The sequence below is a fragment of the Chiroxiphia lanceolata genome, chromosome 3, assembly GCF_009829145.1.
Source record: "Chiroxiphia lanceolata isolate bChiLan1 chromosome 3, bChiLan1.pri, whole genome shotgun sequence".
NCBI classification, from domain to species: domain Eukaryota; kingdom Metazoa; phylum Chordata; class Aves; order Passeriformes; family Pipridae; genus Chiroxiphia; species Chiroxiphia lanceolata.
The window spans coordinates 117,107,087-117,132,169 of record NC_045639.1 but is presented as its reverse complement, the minus strand read 5'-3'; the positions used below and the strand labels follow the sequence as shown (position 1 = coordinate 117,132,169).

At 48.3% G+C, this 25,083-nt stretch overlaps 1 protein-coding gene across 1 annotated transcript in view; it reads right to left on the bottom strand.

Moving 5' to 3' along the window:
• The window catches only part of OTOF (otoferlin), a 161,696-nt gene that overhangs the window by 35,752 nt on the left and 100,861 nt on the right, over positions 1 to 25,083 (bottom strand). Inside the window, exons 26-32 of the mRNA XM_032683676.1 lie at positions 23,534 to 23,634; positions 22,547 to 22,637; positions 18,921 to 19,037; positions 10,117 to 10,269; positions 7,675 to 7,864; positions 4,469 to 4,593; positions 2,272 to 2,406 (exon numbers count right to left, since the gene is read on the bottom strand). Of these exons, the coding sequence (XP_032539567.1) occupies positions 2,272 to 2,406; positions 4,469 to 4,593; positions 7,675 to 7,864; positions 10,117 to 10,269; positions 18,921 to 19,037; positions 22,547 to 22,637; positions 23,534 to 23,634 (912 nt within the window). The remainder of the gene's footprint in view (positions 1 to 2,271; positions 2,407 to 4,468; positions 4,594 to 7,674; positions 7,865 to 10,116; positions 10,270 to 18,920; positions 19,038 to 22,546; positions 22,638 to 23,533; positions 23,635 to 25,083) is intronic.

Here is a 25,083-nt window from a genome sequence, read left to right as displayed (position 1 = left end):
ACGGCCCTTGGCGTGGTGGATCCCACACGGGGGGGGGGACTCCGGGATTGACCCCACGGCTCCCCCTCGTTGTGGTTAGAACAGGAGCGGTCACAGAATCCCAGAATCCCAGAATCCCAGAATCCCAGAATCAGCCGGGTTGGAAGGGACCTCCGAGATCATCGAGTCCAACCCTGGATCCAACCCCGCCGTGGTTCCCAGCCCGTGGCGCTGATCCCACATCCAGTCTGTCCTTAAACACCTCCAGGGACGGGGAATCCACCACTTCCCTGGGCAGCTCATTCCAAGGGCTGATCCCTCTCCATGGGAAGAATTCCTTCCCAATATCCAACCTAAACCTCCCCTGGCAGAGTTTAAGACCCAGCCCTCTTGTCCTGCTGGTGGTTCCTGGGAGAAGGGAATAACCGGGAGGTGGGAATAGTCGGGATGTGGGAGAGGAGGGGGAATAGTTGGGATGTGGGAAAGGAGGAGAATAGCTGGGATGTGGGAGAGGAGGAGGAATAACTGGGATGTGGGAGAGGAGGAGGAATAGTTGGGATGTGGGTTGGAAGGGGAATAAATTGGGATGTGGGTTGGAAGGGGAATAAATTGGGATGTGGGATAGGAGGACGAATAGTTGGGATGTGGGAGAGGAGGAGGAATAGTTGGGATGTGGGAGAGGAGGAGGGAATAGTTGGGATGTGGGTTGGAAGGGGGAATAAACTGGGATGTGGGAGAGGTGGGGGAATAGTTGGGATGTGGGATAGGAGGGGGAATAGTTGGGATGTGGGAGAGGAGGGGGAATAGTTGGGATGTGGGAGAGGAGGGGGGAATAATTGGGATGTGGGAGAGGAGGGGGAATAGTTGGGATGTGGGATAGGAGGGGGAATAGTTGGGATGTGGGAGAGGAGAGGGAATAGTTGGGATGTGGGATAGGAGGAGGAATAATTGGGATGTGGGAGAGGAGGAGGGAATAGTTGGGATGTGGGAGAGGAGGAGGAAATAGTTGGGATGTGGGATAGGAGGGGGAATAGTTGGGATGTGGGTTAGGAGGAGGAATAATTGGGATGTGGGAGAGGAGGAGGGAATAGTTGGGATGTGGGATAGGAGGGGGAATAGTTGGGATGTGGGTTAGGAGAGGGAATAAACTGGGATGTGGGAGAGGAGGAGGAATAATTGGGATGTGGGAGAGGAGGGGGAATTCCCATCCTCCCTAATATCCCACCTGCCCCTGCCCTGGCACAGCTGGAGGCTGAGCCCTCCTGTCCTGCTGCTGCTTCCTGGGAGCAGAGCCCGATCCCACCCGGCTCCCCCCTCCTGCCAGGGAGTTGTGGGGCGGGAAAAGTTCCCTCCTGATCCCTCTTTTCTCCAGGATGAGCCCCTTCCCAGCTCCCTCAGCCTCTCCTCACGGGAATTGTGCTCCAGTCCCTTCCCTGGCCCTGCTCCAGCCCCTCCCTGTTTATAATTGCAAGATATCCAAGTTCCAAACCGGACCTGGATGTCCGGGGTCTTTTTTGGGCCGGGATAAAGGAGATATAAAAGCTCCTAAAAAAAATTAAAATCTTCTGGGGCCGTGTAGGAATTTTGTACACGGGAGGGCGGTGGGGTGGTTTCTGTTCTCTCTCGGGGCTGAAGAACAAAGGAAGAGCCACTGTTTTGGACAGAGGATGCCCAGCAGCAAATGGGAAAGAAGGGAAAGCCCTTTTTCAGAGGGAAAAAAACCCCTTTTTAGGCAAAAACGAATACTCTAAGTTCATCCGAAAAAAGGCGGGATTTTGTGGAACTACAAAATAGTGACAGGGAAGGTGACAGGGAAGGGTGACAGGGAAGGGTGACAGGGAAGGGTCAGAGGGAAGGGTGACAGGGAAGGTGACAGGGAAGGGTGACAGGGAAGGGTGGCAGGGAAGGTGACAGGGAAGGGTGACAGGGAAGGGACACAGGGAAGGGTGACAGGGAAGGGTGATAGGGAAGGTGACAGGGAAGGGTGACAGGGAAGGGTGACAGGGAAGGTGACAGGGAAGGGTGACAGGGAAGGGTGACAGGGATGGGTGGCAGGGAAGGGTGACAGGGAAGGGTGACAGGGAAGGGTGACAGGGAAGGTGACAGGGAAGGGTGACAGGGAATGGTCAGAGGGAAGGTGACAGGGAAGGTGACAGGGGAGGACACACCAACTTCCAAGAATCCTCGAGCCCTTCCCAAGAACCCTGAGCTCTCCCAAGGGCCGGGAGAAGGGGCTCCTCGCCCCCTGTGACCCCAGGGGTGCCCCCCAACCCCCCCCCGGGGTGTCCTCACCACGGTGTCCTGGTCGTAGATCTCGATGACGATGATGGGGGGGTCGTCCCTCATCTCGTGGGCCTCCCCGAACAGCTCCACGTTGTCAAACACCAGCAGCTGGTCCCAGGTCGGGCACAGGGTCTCGTTGAGGACCTGGAAAAGGGCGGGAGAGATCCTGATTGCTCCGGGGAAGGGAGCAAATTCCTGTGCCAGGGGGGCGGGAGGGGCTGCTCCAGGTTTTTTTTTGGCTTCTCCCCCGGGGTTCTCCCGGGAAAGACACCCCTGCAGCAGAGAAGGAGAATTATTCCCAGTGTCCACCAGGCTCCCTAAATCCCGGCAGCCCTCAGGCTGGGACCATTTCAGCGGGGTCCTGCCTCTCCAAAGCCGGCAGGGAACCCCAGGAAAGGGATGGAGGGGACACGATGGGAGGGGGCTCCTGGGAAGAGGCAATTCCCAAGTGCCAGGGCTGCTTCTCCCACCACAGTCGACCCAACCCTTGGTCCATGACGCCTGTGCCAGGGGAGGAGGGTGGGACATGCAAAGCCAAAACCCACCCCTCTATCCTTCCATCCTTTCATCTCTCCATCCTTCCATCCCTTCATCCTTCCATCTCTCCATCCCTTCACTCTTCCACCCCTCCACCCTTCCATCCTCCATCCTTCCATCCTTCCACCCTTCCATCCTTCCACTCCTGTATCCTTTCATCTCTCCATCCTTCCATCCCTCCATCCTTCCATCCTTCCATTTCTGCATCCTTTCATTTCTCCATCCTTCCATCCCTTCATCCTTCCATCTCTCCATCCTTCCATCCTTCCATCTCTCCATCCTTTCATCTCTCCATCCTTCCATCCCTTCATCCTTCCATCCCTCCATCCTTCCATCCTTCCACCCTTCCATTCCTGCATCCTTCCATCTCTCCATCCTTCCATCCCTCCTCCTTCCATCTCTCCATTCTTCCATCCTTCCACCCTTCCATTCCTGCATCCTTCCACCCCCCCATCCTTCCACCCCTCCATCTCTCCATCCTTCCATCCCACCATCCTTCCATCCCTCCATCCTTCCATCTCTCCATCCCTTCATTCTTCCACCCCTCCACCCTTCCATCCTCCATCCTTCCATCCCCCCATCCTTCCATCCCACCATCCTTCCATCTCTCCATCCTTCCATCCTTCCATCTCTCCATCCTTCCATCCTTCCATCTCTCCATCCTTTCATCTCTCCATCCTTCCATCCCTTCATCCTTCCATCCCTCCATCCTTCCATCCTTCTACCCTTCCATTCCTGCATCCTTCCATCTCTCCATCCTTCCATCCCTCCTCCTTCCATCTCTCCATTCTTCCATCCTTCCACCCTTCCACCCTTCCATCCCTCCATCCTTCCATTCCTGCATCCTTTCATCCCTCCATCCTTCCACCCTTCCATCCTTCCATCCCTTCATCCTTTCATCTCTCCATCCTTCCATCCTTCCATTCCTCCATCCTTCCATTCCTGCATCCTTTCATCCCTCCATCCTTCCACCCTTCCATCCTTCCATCCCTCCATCCTTCCATCCCTCCATCCTTCCATCCTTCCACCCTTCCATCCTTCCATTCCTGCATCCTTTCATCTCTCCATCCTTCCATCCTTCCATTCCTCCATCCTTCCATTCCTGCATCCTTTCATCCCTCCATCCTTCCACCCTTCCACCCTTCCATCCTTCCACCCTTCCATCCTTCCATCCCTCCATCCTTCCATCCCTCCATCCTTCCATCCCTTCATCCTTCCATCCCTCCATCCTTCCATCCTCCATCCCTCCACCCTTCCACCCTTCCACTCCTCCGTCCTTCCATCCGTCCTTCCATCCATCCCTCCACCCATCCCTCCATCCTTCCATCCCTCCATCCACCCCTCCATCCATCCCTCCATCCATGCCTCCATCCACGCCTCCATCCCTCCATCCATCCCTCCATCCATCCCTCCACCCATCCCTCCATCCTTCCATCCCTCCATCCACCCCTCCATCCATCCCTCCATCCATCCCTCCATCCACGCCTCCATCCCTCCATCCATCCCTCCACCCATCCCTCCATCCTTCCATCCCTCCCTCCACCCCCCCATCCCTCCCTCCATCTTTTCACCCCTCCCTCCCTCTCCCCCTCCATCCCTCTATCCCTCCACCCCTCTACCCCTCCCTCCCTCCCTCCTCCCTCCCTCCCTCCCTCCCCGTCTGTCTCACCTCGGTGCACTGGCTCTGGCAGGTGAAGAACACCCTGGCGAAGGGGTCGGAGAGGCCGCTGCTGTCGGCTGCGAACAGGCTCCTGGCCTGGTACATGTGGGCCCGCAGCTGGAAAAGCTGCTTCTCTGCGGGGCACGAGGGGAACGGGGCGGGCTGGGGGCACAGCCCAGAGCCCAGGTTTGGGGGGCAGGGGTAGGGAGCCCTTACTGGGGTACAGGAGGCTGAGGGAGGGAAGGAGGGAAGGTTTGGGGTCAGGGTTAGGGGGGAAGGAGGGCAGGTTTGGGGTCAGGGTTAGGGGGGAAGGAGGGCAGGTTTTGGGTTTGGGTTAGGGTTAGGAAGGAGGGCAGGTTTGGGGTCAGGGTTAGGGTTAGGGGGGGAAGGAGGGCAGGTTTGGGGTCAGGGTTAGGAAGGAGGGCAGGTTTGGGGTCACGGTTAGGGTTAGGGGGGAAGGAGGGCAGGTTTGGGGTTTGGGTTAGGGGGGAAGGAGGGCAGGTTTGGGTCAGGGTTAGGAAGCCCTTACTGGGGTACAGGAGGTTGAGGGGGGGAAGGAGGGCAGGTTTGGGGTTTGTGTTAGGAAGCCTTTACTGGGGTACAGGAGGCTGAAGGGGGGAAGGAGGGCAGGTTTGGGGTTAGGGTTAGGGGGGAAGGAGGGCAGGTTTTGGGGTTAGAGTTAGGGGTAGGAAGCCCTTACTGGGGTACAGGAGGCTGAAGGGGGGAAGGAGGGCAGGTTTGGGGGTAGGGTTAGGGGGGGAAGGAGGGCAGGTTTTGGGGTTAGAGTTAGGGGTTAGGAAGCCCTTAGTGGGGTAAAGGAGGCTGAAGGGGGGAAGGAGGGTAGGTTTGGGGTTAGGGCTTAGGAAGCCCTTACTGGGGTACAGGAGGCTGAAGGGGGGGAAGGAGGGCAGGTTTGGGGTCAGGGTTAGGGTTAGGGGGGGAAGGAGGGCAGGTTTGGGTCAGGGTTAGGAAGCCCTTACTGGGGTACAGGAGGTTGAGGGGGGGGAAGGAGGGTAGGTTTGGGGTTTGTGTTAGGAAGCCTTTACTGGGGTACAGGAGGCTGAAGGGGGGAAGGAGGGCAGGTTTGGGGTTAGGTTTAGGGGGGAAGGAGGGCAGGTTTGGGGTTAGGTTTAGGGCGGAAGGAGGGCAGGTTTTGGGTTAGATTTAGGAAGCCCTTACTGGGGTACAGGAGGTTGAGGGGGGGGAAGGAGGGCAGGTTTTGGGTTAGATTTAGGAAGCCCTTACTGGGGTACAGGAGGTTGAGGGGGGGGAAGGAGGGCAGGTTTGGGGTTTGGGTTAGGAAGCCCTTACTGGAGTACAGGAGGCTGAAGGGGGGGGAAGGAGGGCAGGTTTGGGGTTAGGTTTAGGGGGGAAGGAGGGCAGGTTTTGGGTTAGATTTAGGAAGCCCTTACTGGGGTAGAGGAGGCTGAGGGGGGGGAAGGAGGGCAGGTTTTGGGTTTGGGTTAGGAAGGAGGGCAGGTTTGGGGTCAGGGTTAGGGTTAGGGGGGGAAGGAGGGCAGGTTTGGGGTTTGGGTTAGGAAGGAGGGCAGGTTTGGGGTCAGGGTTAGGGTTAGGGGGGAAGGAGGGCAGGTTTTGGGTCAGGGTTAGGGGTTAGGAAGCCCTTACTGGGGTCCAGGAGGCTGAAGGGGGGAAGGAGGGCAGGTTTGGGGTTAGGGGTTAGGAAGCCCTTCCTGGGGTACAGGAGGCTGAGGGGGGGAAGGAGGGCAGGTTTGGGTTAGGGGGGAAGGAGGGCAGGTTTGGGGTTTGGGTTAGGAAGGAGGGTAGGTTTGGGGTCAGGGTTAGGGTTAGGGGGGAAGGAGGGCAGGTTTGGGGTTTGGGTTAGGAAGGAGGGCAGGTTTGGGGTCAGGGTTAGGGTTAGGGGGGAAGGAGGGCAGGTTTGGGGTTTGGGTTAGGAAGCCCTTACTGGGGTACAGGAGGTTGAGGGGGGAAGGAGGGCAGGTTTGGGGTTTGGGTTAGGAAGGAGGGCAGGTTTGGGGTCAGGGTTAGGGGGGAAGGAGGGCAGGTTTTGGGTTAGAGTTAGGAAGCCCTTACTGGGGTACAGGAGGTTGAGGGGGGAAGGAGGGCAGGTTTGGGGTTTGGGTTAGGGTTATGGATTAGGGTTAGGAAGGAGGGCAAGTTTGGGGTTAGGGTTATGGGTTAGGGTTATGGGTCAGGAAGCCCTTACTGGTGTACAGGAGGCTGAAGGAGGGGAAGGAGGGTAGGTTTGGGGTTAGGGTTAGGGTTAGGGGGGGAAGGAGGGCAGGTTTTGGGTCAGGGTTAGGGTTAGGATTAGGGTCAGGAAGCCCTTACTGGTGTACAGGAGGCTGAAGGGGGGAAGGAGGGCAGGTTTGGGGTCAGGGTTAGGGGGGGAAGGAGGGCAGGTTTGGGGTCAGGGTTAGGGGGGGAAGGAGGGCAGGTTTGGGGTCAGGGTTAGGGGGGGAAGGAGGGCAGGTTTGGGGTCAGGGTTAGGGTTATGGGTTAGGAAGGAGGGCAGGTTTGGGTCAGGGTTAGGGGAGGAAGGAGGGTAGGTTTGGGTCAGGGTTAGGGTTATGGGTTAGGAAGGAGGGTAGATTTGGGTCAGGGTTAGGGTTATGGGTCAGGGTCAGGATTAGGAAGCCCTTACTGGTGTAGAGGAGGCTGAGGGGGGGAAGGAGGGCAGGTTTGGGCTTAGGGTTAGGAGGACATGTTTTGGGTCAGGGTTAGGGTTAGGGGGGGAAGGAGGGCAGGTTTTGGGTCAGGGTTAGGAAGCCCTTACTGGTGTAGAGGAGGCTGAGTGGGGGGAAGGAGGGAAGGTTTGGGGTCAGGGTTAGGGTTATGGGTTAGGGTTAGGGTCAGGAAGCCCTTACTGGGGTACAGGAGGCTGAGGGGGGGTAGGAGGGCAGGTTTGGGGTTAGGGTTAGGGGGGGAAGGAGGGTAGGTTTGGGGTTAGGGGGGGAAGGAGGGTAAGTTTGGGGTTAGGGGGGGAAGGAGGGCAGGTTTGGGGTTAGGGTTAGGGGGGGAAGGAGGGCAGGTTTGGGGTTAGGGTTAGGGGGGGAAGGAGGGCAGGTTTGGGGTTAGGGGGGGAAGGAGGGCAAGTTTGGGGTTAGGGGGGAAGGAGGGCAAGTTTGGGGTTAGGGGGGGAAGGAGGGCAGGTTTGGGGTTAGGGGGGGAAGGAAGGCAGGGTTTGGGTTTGGAGGGCAGGTTTGGGGTTAGGGTTAGGGTCAGGAAGCCCTTACTGGTGTACAGGAGGCTGATGGGGGGGAAGGAGGGCAGGTTTTGGCCCCGGGGGCTTTTCTTCTCCTCGAATCCACAGGGGAGGCCGCTCAGGAAGTCCTTGCGCTGCTTGTTGAGGCCCAGCCACAGGTAAACCTCCATCTTGGCCTGCACCGTCCACCCAGCGGGGCCAAAGCCCCTCTTCCCGGGCAGCTGGGTGGGAACAAGGGATGCCAGAGTTCAGGGTGATGACTTGAGATTTCTTCTGGGGTTTTTTGGGGGTTTTTCCTAATTTTTATAAGCTTTATAAGTAGTTGTATCACAGAATCACAGAATCACAGAATCAGCCGGGTTGGAAGGGACCTCCGAGATCATCGAGTCCAACCCTTGATCCGACCCCGCCGTGGTTCCCAGCCCGTGGCACTGATGCCACATCCACTCTTACCCTAAAAACCTCCGAGGAGGGGGAACCCACCACTTTCCAGGCAACTCTCAGCAAGACAAGAGGGCTCGGTCTCAAGCTGTGCCAGGGGAGGTTTAGGTTGGAGATTAGGAAGAATTTCTTTCCAGAGAGGGTGCTCAGCCCTTGGAATGGGCTGCCCAGGGAAGGGGTGGATTCTCCATCCCTGGAGGTTTTTAAGGACAGACTGGATGTGGCATCAGTGCCATGGGCTGGGAACCACGGCGGGGTTGGATCCAGGGTTGGACTCGATGATCTCAGAGGTCCCTTCACACCCAGTTGATTCTGGGATTCTGTGATTCCCTGGGCATCTCTGGAAAGAAATTCTTTCCCATATCCAACCTAACCCTCCCCTGGCACAGCTTCAGACCGAGCTCTGTCCCTCCTCCATCTCCCACCCTGTCACTCTGTCCCTCCTCCAGCTCCCACCCTGTCACTCTGTCCCTCCTCCAGCTCCCACCCTGTCACTCTGTCCCTCCTCCAGCTCCCACCCTGTCACTCTGTCCCTCCATCTCCCACCCTGTCACTCTGTCCCTCCATCTCCACCCTGTCACTCTGTCCCTCCTCCATCTCCCACCCTGTCACTCTGTCCCTCCTCCATCTCCCACCCTGTCACTCTGTCCCTCCATCTCCACCCTGTCACTCTGTCCCTCCATCTCCCACCCTGTCACTCTGTCCCTCCATCTCCCACCCTGTCACTCTGTCCCTCCATCTCCCACCCTGTCACTCTGTCCCTCCTCCATCTCCCACCCTGTCACTCTGTCCCTCCATCTCCCACCCTGTCACTCTGTCCCTCCATCTCCCACCCTGTCACTCTGTCCCTCCATCTCCCACCCTGTCACTCTGTCCCTCCTCCATCTCCCACCCTGTCACTCTGTCCCTCCATCTCCCACCCTGTCACTCTGTCCCTCCATCTCCCACCCTGTCACTCTGTCCCTCCTCCATCTCCCACCCTGTCACTCTGTCCCTCCTCCATCTCCCACCCTGTCACTCTGTCCCTCCATCTCCCACCCTGTCACTCTGTCCCTCCATCTCCCACCCTGTCACTCTGTCCCTCCTCCATCTCCCACCCTGTCACTCTGTCCCTCCATCTCCCACCCTGTCACTCTGTCCCTCCATCTCCCACCCTGTCACTCTGTCCCTCCATCTCCCACCCTGTCACTCTGTCCCTCCATCTCCCACCCTGTCACTCTCTTCCTCCATCTCCCACCCTGTCACTCTGTCCCTCCTCCATCTCCCACCCTGTCACTCTGTCCCTCCATCTCCCACCCTGTCACTCTGTCCCTCCATCTCCCACCCTGTCACTCTGTCCCTCCTCCATCTCCCACCCTGTCACTCTGTCCCTCCTCCAGCTCCCACCCTGTCACTCTGTCCCTCCTCCAGCTCCCACCCTGTCACTCTGTCCCTCCATCTCCCACCCTGTCACTCTGTCCCTCCATCTCCCACCCTGTCACTCTGTCCCTCCATCTCCCACCCTGTCACTCTGTCCCTCCATCTCCCACCCTGTCACTCTGTCCCTCCTCCATCTCCCACCCTGTCACTCTGTCCCTCCATCTCCCACCCTGTCACTCTGTCCCTCCATCTCCCACCCTGTCACTCTGTCCCTCCTCCATCTCCCACCCTGTCACTCTGTCCCTCCTCCATCTCCCACCCTGTCACTCTGTCCCTCCATCTCCCACCCTGTCACTCTGTCCCTCCATCTCCCACCCTGTCACTCTGTCCCTCCTCCATCTCCCACCCTGTCACTCTGTCCCTCCATCTCCCACCCTGTCACTCTGTCCCTCCATCTCCACCCTGTCACTCTGTCCCTCCATCTCCCACCCTGTCACTCTGTCCCTCCATCTCCCACCCTGTCACTCTCTTCCTCCATCTCCCACCCTGTCACTCTGTCCCTCCATCTCCCACCCTCTCACTCTGTCCCTCCTCCATCTCCCACCCTGTCACTCTGTCCCTCCTCCAGCTCCCTCCTGGTGTCTGTACCCCCCCGGGGAGGGGGGGTCAGTACCTTGAGGAAGACTGTCTTGACCTTGGCGCAGTCCTTGCCCATCTCCTCGTCCACCAGGGAGTGCAGCAGGTCCTTGGAGGGGATGCGGGCGTAGGCCACGCGCTTGTTGTTGCTCATCATCCAGATGAACACGTCGGGGATGCTGTGCTGGGGCTGCCAAAAAAAATACAGGTGACAGGGAAGGTGACAGGGAAGGGACACAGGGAAGGGTGACACGGAAGGTGACAGGGAATGGTGACAGGGAAGGTGACAGGGAAGGTGACAGGGAAGGGTGACAGGGAAGGTGACAGGGAAGGTCTCGGGGAAGGGTGACAGGGAAGGTGACAAGGAAGGGTGACAGGGAAGGGACACAGGGAAGGGTGACAGGGAAGGTGACAGGGAATGGTGACAGGGAAGGTGACAGGGAAGGTGACAGGGAAGGGTGACAGGGAAGGTGACAGGGAAGGTGACAGGGAAGGTGACAGGGAAGGGTGACAGGGAAGGGACACAGGGAAGGGTGACAGGGAAGGTGACAGGGAAGGGTGACAGGAAGGTGACAGGGAAGTGACACAGGGAGGGTGACAGGGAAGGGTGACAGGGAAGGGTGACAGGGAAGGTGACAGGGAAGGGACACAGGGAAGGTGACAGGGAAGGGTGACAGGGAAGGGTGACATGGAAGGGTGACACGGAAGGGTGACACGGAAGGGTGACACGGAAGGGACACAGGAAAGGGTGGCAGGGAAGGTGACAGGGAAGGGACACAGGGAAGGGACACAGGGAAGGGACACAGGGAAGGGTGACAGGGAAGGGACACAGAGAAGGGTGACAGGGAAGGGTGACAGGGAAGGTGACAGGGAAGGTGACAGGAGGGGGATGTGCCCGTTCCCACAGAGATTCCCACTCCAGATTCTTTCCCGAGCTCAGCAGCAGGAAAGAAACTGGGATTTGTGCTTGTTCCAGTTTAACAAAAACCACGAGTTTTGGGTCGGAGGAGGACAAGGTTTTCCTTTTCCCGAAGATTCCCATCTGCGGGGAACACAGGGCAGGGGCCACACCTTGGAAGAGGCTCCCACAGCCTGGGCAGGTCCCACCCCACCCCAGGGGCCGGTTTGTGTCCTGCTGGGGCTGAACCAAGGCCGGGGAAGGCCTGGATGGAACCGGGAGCATTCCATGGGAAACGGGAGCAGGAGCTGGAACAGCTCCAGTGCCAGGGAGGGCAAAGAACCCCCGGCTGAGCCAGTCCTGGCCTGTGGGAAGGACCACAGAAGGATCCCGGGAGAGCTTGGAGAACATTCCAGAGCCTGAAGGGGCTCCAGGAGAGCGGGAGAGGGATTTGGGATCAGGGCCTGGAATGCCAGGCCCCAGGGAATGGATCCCAGTGGGAAAGGGGAGATCTGGGGGGGAGATTGGGAAGGGATTCCTGGCTGGGAGGGTGGGGAGGGGCTGGGCTGGAATTCCCAGAGGAGCTGTGGCTGCCCCTGGATCCCTGGGAGTGTCCAAGGAAAGGCTGGATTCCCTGGGACAGCGGGAGGTGTCCCTGGAATGGAACTGGATGAGCTTTAGGCTGGACCCTCAGAACTGAGAGCTTTTCGGGGCCTACTTAAGGGGGCTGTTGCCTTGGAGTTTTATTTATTTTTTATTTTTTTTTAATTTTTACAGGTTTTAGAAGTAGTCACGCAGTGAATGTAGGTTTTAAACGTAGCTGCACTTATTATTTACTATTATTATTACATCCCTCACCCTTTAGCACAGCAGTTCACACGTACCCAACCCTATTACCCCATTTTTTATCAATGCCATTACAATTCCCTATCAATTCCCCTAAATTCCAGCAGCGTATTTAGTCTCTTTTTCAAGGGGGGGGCCCTCATTCTGTTTAAAAAACATCTGCCCCCCCCGGCCTGGACAACCTGAGATATCACCCAGGAATTTTTGGGAAGCCTCCGAGGATGTTACGTGCTCCAAAGAAGAGGAGGAGGAAGGGGGGAAGGGGTCCCAAAAATCCCCCAAACTCAATTCCCGAGGGGGGGCGTGGACGGACAGGGATTCTAAAATTCCCTCCTCCTTAAATTTAACCCTATTTAAATTTACCTCCTCCTTAAATTTAAAGATACTTAAATTTACCTCCTCCTTAAATTTACCTCCTCCTTAAATTTAACCCTACTTAAATTTAACCCTACTTAAATTTATCTTCTCCTTAAATTTAACTCTACTTAAATTTACCTCCTCCTTAAATTTAAAGCTACTTAAATTTAACTCCTCCTTAAATTTACCTCCTCCTTAAATTTAACCCTACTTAAATTTACCTCCTCCTTAAATTTAACCCTACCTAAATTTATCTCCTCCTTAAATTTAAAGCTACTTAAATTTACCTCCTCCTTAAATTCAGCCCTATTTAAATTTACCTCCTCTTTAAATTTACCTCCTCCTTAAATTTACCTCCTCCTTAAAATTAACCCTACTTAAATTTACCTCCTCCTTAAATTTAACCCTACTTAAATTTACCTCCTCCTTAAATTTAACCCTACTTAAATTTACCTCCTCCTTAAATTTAAAGCTACTTAAATTTACCTCCTCCTTAAATTTACCTCCTCCTTAAATTTAACTCTACTAAAATTTACCTCCTCCTTAAATTTAACCCTACTTAAATTTACCTCCTCCTTAAATTTAAAGCTACTTAAATTTACCTCCTCCTTAAATTTAACCCTCCTTAAATTTAACCCTCCTTAAATTTAACCCTACTTAAATTTATCTCAACCTTAAATTTAACCCTATTAAATTTACCTCCTTTTTAAATTTAACCCTCCTTAACTTTAACCCTACTTAAATTTACCTCCTCCTTAAATTAAACCCTACTTAAATTTACCTCCTCCTTAAATTTAACCCTATTAAATTTACCTCCTCCTTAAATTTAAAGCTACTTAAATTTACCTCCTCCTTAAATTTAACCCTCCTTAAATTTAACCCTACTTAAATTTATCTCCTCCTTAAATTTAACCCTATTAAATTTACCTCCTTTTTAAATTTAACCCTCCTTAACTTTAACCCTACTTAAATTTATCTCCTCCTTAAATTAAACCCTACTTAAATTTACCTCCTCCTTAAATTTACCTCCTCCTTAAATTTAACCCTACTTAGAAATGGAAGCAATTTTCAACAGGCCTGGAGGTAATAAATTAGATAAATAGATAATAACACCGGAGATTATAAACTGGGAGAGAGAATAAAAATTATCCTAATTATAAATCCGTCCTAATTATAAATTAGGGTAGGGAATAAATTAGGGAATAAATTAGGATAAGGTGGACACTTGAATAGGAGAAATAGGTCAGAGATTATGGATTAATCTATTAAATAGGCATTATTAATTGTGCATTATGGATTATGCATTATTAAATAGGCATTATTAATAGTGTATTATGCATTGTTAATTATGTATTATTAAATATGCATTATTAATGATGCATTATTAAATGACTATTATTCTGGATTATAAAATATGTATTGTGTATTATTAAACGGGTTTTATTAATTATGTAATATGCATTATTAATTGTGCATTATTAAATATGTAATATGTTATTAATTATATATAATAATATATATAATTATATATATAATATTATATATAATTAAATATATATTAATAATGATGCATTATGTGTTATCAATTATGTATTATTAAATATGTATTATTAATGATGCACTGTGTACTATTAATTATGCATCATTAAATATGTGTTATTAATTATGTATTACGTATTATTAATTATGTATATTAATTATGTATATTGCATTATTAATTACATGTTATTAAATATGTATTAATAACTATGTATGATGTAATATTAATTATGTCTTATTAATTATGTGTTAAGTATTATTAAATAATTATGTGTTATTGAATATGTATTAGTAATGATGTATTATGTATTGATAATTATGTATTATTAATTATGTGTTAAGTATTATTAAATATGTATTATTAATGATGTATTATGTATTACTGATTATGCATTATTAAGTATATAGTATTTGTTATTAATTATGTATTATTAAATATATAGTAATTATGTATTATGTACTATTAATTACACATTATTAAGTATATGGTGTGTGTTATTAATTATGTATTATCAAATATATATTTATTATATATTATGTATTATTAATTATGTATTATTAAATATGTATTTTTAATGACGTATTATGTATTATTAATTATGTATTATCGAATATATATTCCTTATGTATTATGTATTATTAATTATGTATTATCAAATATATATTCCTTATGTATTATGTATTATTGATTATGTATTATTAAATATGTACTGTTAATGACGTATTATGTATTATTAATTATGTATGATCGAATATATATTAATTATATATTATGCATTATTAATTATATATTATTAAATATGTATTATTAATGGCATATTATGCATTATTAATTATGTATTATCAAATATATGTTAATTATATATTATGCATTATTAATTATGTATTATCAAATATGTACTGTTAATGACGTATTATGTATTATTAATTATGTATTATTAAGTATATAGTGTGTGTTATTAATTATGTATTATCAAATATATATTCCTTATGTATTATGCATTATTATGTATTATTAAATATATATTAATTATGTATTATGTACTATTAATTACACATTATTAAGTATATAGTGTGTGTATTAACGAATATATATTAATTATATATCATTCATTATTAATTATGTATTATTAAATATGTACTGTTAATGACGTATTATGTATTATTAATTATGTGTTATCAAATATATATTAATTATGTATTATGCATTATTGATTATGTATTTTTAAATATGTATTGTTAATGACGTATTACACATTATTAATTATGTATTATTAAATATGTATTGTTAATGACGTATTACACATTATAAATTATGTATTATTAAATATGTATTGTTAATGACGTATTATGTATTATTAATTATGTGTTATCAAATATATATTAATTATATATTGTGCATTATTAATTATGTATTATTAAATATGTATTGTTAATGACGTATTATGCATTATTAATTATGTATTATTAAATATATATTAATTATGTATTATGTACTATTAATTATGCATTATTAAGTATATAGTGTGTGTTATTAATTATGTATTATTAAATATATATTAATTATGTATTATGTACTATTAATTATGCATTATTAAGTATATAGTGTGTGTTATTAATCATGTATTATCAAATATATATTCCTTATGTATTATGTATTATTAATTATGTATTATTAAATGTGTATTGTTAACGATGTATTATGTATTATTAATTATGTATTATCAAATATATATTAATTATGTATTATGCATTATTAATTATGTATTTTTAAATATGTATTGTTAATGACGTATTACACATTATTAATTATGCATTATTAAATATGTATTGTTAATGACGTATTATGTATTATTAAATATGTGTTATCAAATATATATTAATTATATATTGTGCATTATTAATTATGCATTATTAAATATGTATTGTTAACGACGTATTATGTATTATTAAATATATATTAATTACGTATTATGTACTATTAATTATGCATCATTAAGTATATAGTGTGTGTTATTAATTATGTATTATCAAATATATATTAGTTATATACTATGCATTATTAATTATGTATTACTAAATATGTATTGTTAATGACGTATTATGCATTATTGATTATGTATTATTAAGTATCTAGTATTTGTTATTAATTATGTATTATCAAATATATATTCCTTATGTATTATGCATTATTAATTATGTATTATTAAATATGTATTGTTAATGACGTATTATGTATTATTAATTATGTATTATCAAATATATATTAATTATATATTATGTATTATTAATTATGCATTATTAAATATGTACTGTTAATGATGTATTATGTATTGCTAGTTATGTATTATCAAATATATATTAATTATATATTATGCATTATTAATTATGTGTTATTAAATATGTGTTATCAATGACATATTATGTATTATTAATTATGTATTATTAAATATATATTAATTACGTATTATGTACTATTAATTATGCATTATTAAGTATATAGTGTGTGTTATTAATTATGTATTATCAAATATATATTCCTTATGTATTATGCATTACTAATTATGTATTACTAAATATGTATTGTTAATGACGTATTATGTATTATTGATTATGCATTATTAAGCATCTAGTATTTGTTATTAATTCTGTATTATTAAATATATATTACTTATGTATTATGTATTATTTAATATGTATTATTAAATATGTATTGTTAATGACATATTATTATGTATTATCAAATACATATTAATTATATATTATGTATTATTAATTATGTATTATTAAATATGTATTGTTAATGACGTATTATGTATTATTGATTATGTATTATCAAATATATATTAATTCTATGTTATGTATTATTAATTATGTATTATTAAATATGTACTGTTAATGACGTATTATGTATTATTAATTATGTATTATTAAATATATATTAATTACGTATTATGTACTATTAATTACACATTATTAAGTATATAGTGTGTGTTATTAATTATGTATTATCAAATATATATCAGTTATATATTATGCATTATTAGTCATGTATTATTAAATATGGATTATTAATGACATATTATGGATTATTGATGACATATTATGTATTATTAAGTATTATTAAGTATATAGTATTTGTTATTAATTATGTATTATCGAATATATATTAATTATATATTATGCACTATTAATTATGCATTATTAAGTATATAGTGTGTGTTATTAATTATGTATTATCAAATATATATTAATTATATATTATGTATTATTTAATTATGTATTATTAAATATGTATTGTTAATGACGTATTATGTACTATTGATTATGTATTATTATCTAGTATTTGTTATTAATTATGTATTATCAAATATATATTAATTATATATTATGCATTATTGTGTATTATTAAATATTTATTATCAATGACATATTATGTATAGTTAATTATGTGTTATCAAATATATATTAATTATATATTATGTATTATTAATTATGTATTATTAAATATATATTGTCAATGACGTATTATGTATTATATATTATGTATTATCAAATATATATTAATTATGTATTATGTACTATTAATTACGCATTATTAAGTATATTGTGTGTGTTATTAATTATGTATTATCAAATATATATTAATTATATATTATGTATTATTTAATTATGTATTATTAAATATGTATTGTTCATGACGTATTATGTATTATTGATTATGCATTATTAAGTATCTAGTATTTGTTATTAATTATGTATTATCAAATATATATTAATTATATATTATGCATTATTGTGTATTATTAAATATTTATTATCAATGACATATTATGTATTATTAATTATGTGTTATCAAATATATATTAATTATATATTATGTATTATTAATTATGTATTATTAAATATATATTGTCAATGATGTATTATGTATTATTGATTATGTCTTATTAAATATATATTAATTACGTATTATGTACTATTAATTATGCATTATTAAGTATATAGTGTGTGTTATTAATTATGTATTATCAAATATATATTACTTATATACTATGCATTATTAATTATGTATTATTAAATATGCATTGTTAATGACGTATTATGCATTATTGATTATGCATTATTAAGTATCTAGTATTTGTTATTAATTCTGTATTATTAAATATATATTAATTATGTATTATGTATTATTTAATATGTGTTATTAAATATGTATTGTTAATGACATATTATTATGTATTATCAAATATATATTAATTATATATTATGCATTATTAATTATGTATTATTAAATATGTATTGTTAATGACGTATTATGTATTGTTGATTATGTATTATCAAATATATATTAAATATATATCATGTATTATTAATTATGTATTATTAAATATGTACTGTTAATGACGTATTATGTATTATTAATTATGTATTGTCGAATATATATTAGTTATATATTATGCATTATTAATTATGTATTATTAAATATGTATTATTAATGACGTATTATGTATTATTAATTGTGTATTATTAAATATATATTAATGACGTATTATGTACTATTAATTATGCATTATTAAGTATATAGTGTGTGTTATTAATTATGTATTATCAAATATATATTAATTATATATTATGCATTATTAATTATGTATTATTAAATATGTATTGTTCATGACGTATTATGTATTATTGATTATGTATTATTAAGTATCTAGTATTTGTTATTAGTTATGTATTATCAAATATATATTAATTATATATTATGCATTATTAATTATGTGTTATTAAATATGTATTATCAATGACATATTATGTATTATTAATTATGTATTATTAAATATATATTCCTTATGTATTACGTACTATTAATTATGCATTATTAAGTATATAGTGTGTGTTATTAATTATGTATTATCAAATATATATTAATTATATATTATGTATTATTTAATTATGTATTATTAAATAGGTATTGTTAATGACGTATTATGTATTATTGATTATGCATTATTAAGTATCTAGTATTTGTTATTAATTATGTATTATTAAATATATAATACTTATGTATTATGCATTATTTAATATGTATTATTAAATATGTATTGTTCATGACATATTATTATTCTGTATTATCCCCGAAGCTCCCGAAGCCGGTTCTTGATCCACCGGGATATTTTTTTTCGGGATGGGGTCCCCACCTCGTCCGCCAGGAACCGCAGCTTCTGCAGGAAGTTCTGCGCCAGCTTCAGCTTCTCCCGCAGCGTGTTCCGCTTCACCTGCTGCCGCAGCGCCCGCGCCTGCTGGGACAGCCCCTCCTGGGGGGAAGAAAATAAACCGGGATGAGGGCAGGCGGAATTATTCCAGGGAAACTTTGGGCCCCTTTCGGCCTCCAGGGCCGAGGGTTCGGGGGTTAATTCTGAGCGGAGGAGCCCAAAGACGCGCACACACACCCACACACACCCACACACACACACACACACACACACACACACACACACAACCCCGGGTGTTTGCCAGGCCCGGGCTGCTGCTGCTTCCCAGGCACCGCAGCCCTGGCCTTGGGAAGGGATCCCTGCCTTGGGAAGGGATCGGGGAGCGCGGAGGGGCTGTGTCCGGGATGAGGAATGGGGGGACAGGGACAGAGCTGTGTCAGCTGGAGACAGAGGGATGAGGAATGGAGGGGACACGGACAGAGTTGTGTCACCTCCAGACACCTGGAGACAGAGGGGTGAGGGGACAGAGGAGAGCACGGAGGGGGTTGTGTCACCTCCAGACAGTCGGGGACAGCAGGATGAGGAAGGGGGGGACAGGGACAGAGCTGTGTCACCTCCAGACAGCGGGATGAGGAATGGGGGGACAGGGACAGAGCTGTGTCACCTCCAAACAGCAGGGGACAGGGCGATGGGAATGGGGGGGACAGGGACAGAGCTGTGTCACCTCCAGGCAGCGGGATGAGGAATGGGGGGGACAGGGACAGAGCTGTGTCACCTCCAGACAGGCAGGGACAGTGGGATGAGGAATGGGGGGACAGGGACAGAGCTGTGTCACCTTCAGACAGCGGGATGAGGAATGGGGGGACAGGGACAGAGCTGTGTCACCTCCAGACAGGCAGGGACAGCGGGGTGAGGGGACGGAGGAGAGCACGGAGGGGCTGTGTCACCTCCAGACAGGTAGGGACAGGGGGATGAGGAATGGGGGGAACAGGGACAGAGTTGTGTCACCTGGAGACAGAGGGATGAGGAATGGAGGGGACACGGACAGAGTTGTGTCACCTCCAGACAGCCAGAGACAGAGGGGTGAGGGGACAGAGGAGAGCACGGAGGGGGCTGTGTCACCTCCAGACAGGTAGGGACAGGGGGATGAGGAATGGGGGGAACAGGGACAGAGCTGTGTCACCTCCAAACAGCAGGGGACAGGGCGATGGGAATGGGGGGGACAGGGACAGAGCTGTGTCACCTCCAAGCAGCGGGATGAGGAATGGGGGGACAGGGACAGAGCTGTGTCACCTCCAGACAGCGGGATGAGGAATGGAGGGGACAGGGACAGAGCTGTGTCACCTCCAGGCAGGCAGGGACAGTGGGGTGAGGAATAGAGGGACAGGGACAGAGCTGTGTCACCTCCAGACAGCGGGGGACAGGGGGATGAGGAATGGAGGGACAGGGACAGAGTTGTGTCAGCTGGAGACAGAGGGATGAGGAATGGAGGGGACACGGACAGAGTTGTGTCACTTTCAGACAGCAGGGGACAGGGGAATGAGGAATGGAGGGGACAGGGACAGAGCTGTGTCACCTCCAGGCAGCGGGATGAGGAATGGGGGGACAGGGACAGAGCTGTGTCACCTCCAGGCAGGCAGGGACAGTGGGGTGAGGAATAGAGGGACAGGGACAGAGCTGTGTCAGCTCCAGACAGCAGGATGAGGAATGGGGGGACAGGGACAGAGCTGTGTCACCTCCAGGCAGGCAGGGACAGTGGGGTGAGGAATAGAGGGACAGGGACAGAGCTGTGTCAGCTCCAGACAGCAGGATGAGGAATGGGGGGACAGGGACAGAGCTGTGTCACCTCCAGGCAGCGGGAGAAAGGGGGATGAGGAATGGGGGGGACAGGGACAGAGCTGTGTCACCTTCAGACAGCGGGGGACAGCGGGATGAGGAATGGAGGGGACAGGGACAGAGCTGTGTCACCTCCAGACAGGCAGGGACAGTGGGGTGAGGAATGGGGGGGACAGGGACAGAGCTGTGTCACCTCCAGACAGGCAGGGACAGTGGGGTGAGGAATGGGGGGACAGGGACAGAGCTGTGTCACCTGGAGACAGAGGGATGAGGAATGGGGGGACAGGGACAGAGCTGTGTCACCTTCAGACAGCGGGGGACAGGGGGATGAGGAATGGGGGGGGACAGGGACAGAGCTGTGTCAGCTGGAGACAGGGGGATGAGGAAGGGGGGGACAGGGACAGAGCTGTGTCACCTCCAGGCAGCGGGGGACAGCGGGATGAGGAATGGAGGGGACAGGGACAGAGCTGTGTCACCTGGAGACAGAGGGATGAGGAATGGAGGGGACACGGACAGAGTTGTGTCACCTCCAGACAGCCAGAGACAGAGGGGTGAGGGGACAGAGGAGAGCACGGAGGGGGCTGTGTCACCTCCAGACAGGTAGGGACAGCAGGATGAGGAAGGGGGGGACAGGGACAGAGCTGTGTCACCTCCAGACAGCGGGATGAGGAATGGGGGGGACAGGGATAGAGCTGTGTCACCTTCAGACAGCGGGATGAGGAATGGGGGGACAGGGACAGAGCTGTGTCACCTTCAGACAGCGGGATGAGGAATGGGGGGACAGGGACAGAGCTGTGTCAGCTCCAGACAGCAGGATGAGGAATGGGGGGACAGGGACAGAGCTGTGTCACCTCCAGGCAGCGGGAGAAAGGGGGATGAGGAATGGGGGGGACAGGGACAGAGCTGTGTCACCTTCAGACAGCGGGGGACAGCGGGATGAGGAATGGAGGGGACAGGGACAGAGCTGTGTCACCTCCAGACAGGCAGGGACAGTGGGGTGAGGAATAGAGGGACAGGGACAGAGCTGTGTCACCTCCAGACAGGCAGGGACAGCGGGGTAAGGAACGGGGGGACAGGGACAGAGCTGTGTCACCTGGAGACAGAGGGATGAGGAATGGAGGGGACACGGACAGAGCTGTGTCACCTCCAGACAGCGGGGGACAGCGGGATGAGGAATGGGGGGACAGGAACAGAGCTGTGTCACCTCCAGACAGCGGGATGAGGAATGGGGGGACAGGGACAGAGCTGTGTCACCTCCAGGCAGCGGGATGAGGAATGGGGGGTGGAGGAAGAGAGGGATGTGCAGAAGAGAAGAGAGGGAGAGGGAGAGGGAGGGGAGGGGAGGGGAGAGGGAGAGGAGTTTTAATTCAGTTTGGGACAAGTTTATATATAAAAATCCCATATTTTTATTTCTCACACTCCTGTTCCCACCCCACCCCGGTGCCGTTCCCTGTGCCGTGTCCTGACTCCCTGTTCCCTGTGCCTGTCCCGCCTCCTTAAAGTTCATCCCGTTCCATTCCAGGGACACCTCCCGCTATCCCAGGTGGCTCCAATCTGCCCTTGGACACTCCCAGGGATCCAGGGGCAGCCACAGCTTCTCTGGGAATTCCAGCCCAGCCCCTCCCCACCCTCCCAGCCAGGAATCCCTTCCCAATCTCCCATCTCTCCCTGCCCTCTGGCGCTGGGATCCATTCCCTGTGTCCTGTCCCTGCATCCCTTGTCCCCAGTCCCTCTCCCGCTGTCCCGGAGCCCCTCCCGGCTCTGGATCCTCTCACCAGCTCCCGGAGGCAGGAGCGGAGCCTCTCCCTGTCCAGGCGGGTGCGGGATGGGTGCGGTTGCTCCCGGTCAGCCAAGGCCACGAAGCGCCTGGAGGGGGAAAAACCGGGATGGGATTCCCAGGGGGAAAAACCGGGATGGGATTCCCACGGGAACCCCTTCCCTGAGAGAGGGATGGAAATGTCCCCTGTCCCCTCCCAGAGCTGCAGCACGACCGGGGGCAAGGGGACAGGGAAGGGTGACAGGGATGGTGACAGGGAAGGGACACAGGGAAGGGTGACAGGGAAGGGCTCAGGGGAGGGTGACAGGGAAGGGTGACAGGGAAGGGCTCAGGGAAGGGTGACAGGGAAGGGACACAGGGAAGGGACACAGGGAAGGGTGACAGGGAAGGGACACAGGGAAGGGACACAGGGAAGGGACACAGGGAAGGGACACAGGGAAGGGTGACAGGGAAGGTGACAGGGAGGAGTGACTGGGAAGGGTGACAGGGAAGGGTGACAGGGAAGGGACACAGGGAAGGGACACAGGGAAGGGACACAGGGAAGGGTGACAGGGAAGGGTGACAATGAAGGGTGACAATGAAGGGTGACAGGGAAGGGTGACAGGGAAGGGTCACAGGGAAGGGGACAGGGAAGGGTGACAGGGATGGTGACAGGGAAGGGTGACAATGAAGGGTGACAATGAAGGGTGACAATGAAGGGTGACAGGGAAGGGTCACAGGGAAGGGCACAGGGAAGGGTGACAGGGAAGGTGACAGGGAAGGTGACAGGGAAGAGTGACTGGGAAGAGTGACTGGGAAGGGTGACAGGGAAGGTGACAGGGAAGGGCTCAGGGAAGGGTGACAGGCAAGGGTGGCTGGGAAGGGCACAGGGAAGGGTGTCCCCTCATCCCAAGGACGGGGCCAGCTGAGCTGACCCTCCCGGGGTTGGGGTCCCGCCCCGTGCCCCCCATGCCCCCTGTGCCCCCTCTGTCCCCGTGTCACTCACTGGCAGCCCCCGCTCAGCTCCTCCAGGACCCCTCGGAGCCGCCGCTCCGGGTGCGGCTTCTCCGTCTTGATCATCTCCTGCACGTCGTTGAGTCCTTCCTCCTGCGGAATTCCCAGCGATCGGATCCGGCCCCCGCCTCGGGGCCGTGGGAGAGGCCCCAAACCCCCCGGGATGGACCCTCTGCCCAGCCTGCCCTGCCCCTGCCCCTGGGGAGCTCTCCCAGGGGCTCCTTGGGAATTAACTGGGGCTGGGAATCAGGAAATGACAGGATTTTGGGGGGGGAAGGGACTTGGAAGATCACTTAATTCCCGCGTCCTGCTGTGGGCAGGGACACCTCCCACCATCCCAGGTGGCTCCAACCTTTCCTTGGACACTCCCAGGGATCCAGGGGCAGCCACAGCTTCTCTGGGAATTCCAGCCCAGCCCCTCCCCACCCTCCCAGCCAGGAATTCCTTCCCAGTCTCCCATCTCTCCCTGCCCTCTGGCACTGGGATCCATTCCCTGTGTCCTGTCCCTGTATCCCTTGCCCCCAGTCCCTCTCCAGCTCTCCTGGAGCCCCTTTAGGCTCTGGAATGTTCTCCAAGCTCTCCCTGGATCCTTCTCTTCTCCAGGCTGTGCCACATGAGGGGTTCACCCCTCCAGCCCAGGTGACAAAACCTCCCCCCATGCCCTTTACTGGGGACACTGGGCTGTGACCCCTGAGGGTTGGGGACACCAGGCTGTGACCCCTGAGGATTGGGGACACCAGGCTGTGACCCCCAAGGATTGAGGACGCCGGACTGTGACCCTGAGGATTTGGACACCAGGCTGTGACCCCTGAGTACTGGGGACACCGGGTTGTGACCCACAGAGTCCCTGACAACTGGGGACACCGGGCTGTGACCCCTGAGGGTTGGGGACACCGGGCTGTGACCCCTGAGGACTGGGGACACTGGACTGTGACCCCTGAGGATGGGGGACACCAGGCTGTGACCCCTGAGGATTGAGGACACTGGGCTGTGACCCCTGAGGATGGGGGACACCAGGCTGTGACCCCTGAGGATTGGGGACACCAAGCTGTGACCCCTGAGGATGGGGGACACCAAGCTGTGACCCCTGAGAACTGGGGACACTGGGCTGTGACCCCCAGAGACCCTGAGGGTTGAGGACACCGGGCAGTGGCCCCCGAGGATTGAGGACACTGGGCTGTGACCCCTGAGGATTGGGGACACCAGGCTGTGACCCCTGAGAACTGGGGACACTGGGCTGTGACCCCTGAGAACTGGGAACACTGGGCTGTGACCCCCAGAGACCCTGAGGGTTGGGGACACCGGGCAGTGGCCCCTGAGGATTGAGGACACTGGGCTGTGACCCCTGAGGGTTGGGGACACCAGGCTGTGACCCCTGAGAATGGGGACACCAGGCTGTGACCCACAGGGTCCCTGACAACTGGGGACACCGGGCTGTGACCCCTGAGGACTGGGGACACTGGGCTGTGACCCCCAAAGACTGGGGACACCAAGCTGTGACCCCTGAGGATTGAGGACACTGGGCTGTGACCCCTGAGGATT